Below are 1,145 nucleotides of genomic sequence, written 5' to 3' on the forward strand. Positions count from 1 at the left end.
GGGGAATACAGATTTTCCAAAAAAGTACATCTTCCTAAATGGCAAATTTTGATTCATGATTTAAACTTGATCACTGATTCATTGCCAGCTCTAGTGGCCTTGTCTGTTTGCTTGGTTTTCTTTAAATTAATCAAATGAGTAAAAAACTCTGACAATTGCCAATTTTGTGGAACTATTTTTTTTTTTCTTTGACTAAGTAAATAAATGACAGGAAATATTTTGGAAACTTTTCTGCCCAGGCTGGTTATCAGTGTGTGGGAACATTTGGAAGGAAGAATCTGTAGGGCATTGTGCAAATTGTACTGCTATCAATAATACTATCTTTAACAGACTGATAACGTATGAAGGCTCTGAAGAGGCTAAATAATGCAAAGAGCCAAAATTTCCCCATTCACTCAGTGCGTTATAGTTCCACATCGCTTAGGATTTGTTGCTGCACGTTTGCGCAGTGTGAAGGAAAGMGGAGACCAGCTGCACAGGCAGGCTGCGAAATGAGATGCAGGTGATCGGTATCGGCAACAAGAGCCAATGATCGGTGACCGATTGATCGGCACACCTCTAGTTTTTAGTTTTCCTTCCTGCAGTAGCCRCTTTCACTCTGAAGGGTGGTGATGCTGGGATCTTGGTTGTAGTTCATCCACTGATCAGAAAACGGAGTTTGGAGCCGGTCCAGGTGGAACTGTGCTGGTTCCGGTCAGCGGCAGACTTAAGTGCAGGTTTGGACTGAGCCGTTGCCTTTCTGTCTCCAGGTTGTGGTGGCTGAAAACTTTGACTCCATCGTCAACGACGACAGCAAAGACGTCCTCATTGAGTTCTACGCACCGTGGTGCGGCCATTGCAAGAACCTGGAGCCCAAATACAAGGAGCTGGGAGAGAAGGTAAGATTTTTTCTTTTCTTTTTTTCTTGGTCATGATCATACATGTTTTAGTTTTCTTGCTTTTTTTATCTTTATCCAGTAAAACTAATTTCCTCAACTTTATTGGCTCTTGTTGAATGCCAGCTCTCTGTAATTTGTCYTCATTTAGCTGAACTCTGACTGAACTCCTCATAACCAAACATGACATTAATAATGATGTGAGTTTCTGGTGTTAGAGTAAAAATGGAGGTAAGCAGCAGCAGCAGCTGTGAAGAGAATCGCTCCATT

General features: G+C 41.9%; 1 protein-coding gene across 1 annotated transcript in view; it reads left to right on the plus strand.

The window, feature by feature from the left end:
* pdia3 (protein disulfide isomerase family A, member 3) overlaps positions 1 to 929 on the plus strand; it is a gene marked incomplete at its 5' end in the record, with an annotated part of 19,511 nt that extends 18,582 nt beyond the window's left edge. The window contains one exon of the mRNA XM_017305144.1: positions 750 to 929. Within this exon, the coding sequence (XP_017160633.1) occupies positions 750 to 914 (165 nt within the window). The remainder of the gene's footprint in view (positions 1 to 749) is intronic.
* Positions 930 to 1,145: the final 216 nt, after the last annotated feature.

This window comes from Poecilia reticulata, linkage group LG6 (assembly GCF_000633615.1).
Source record: "Poecilia reticulata strain Guanapo linkage group LG6, Guppy_female_1.0+MT, whole genome shotgun sequence".
Classification (NCBI taxonomy): domain Eukaryota; kingdom Metazoa; phylum Chordata; class Actinopteri; order Cyprinodontiformes; family Poeciliidae; genus Poecilia; species Poecilia reticulata.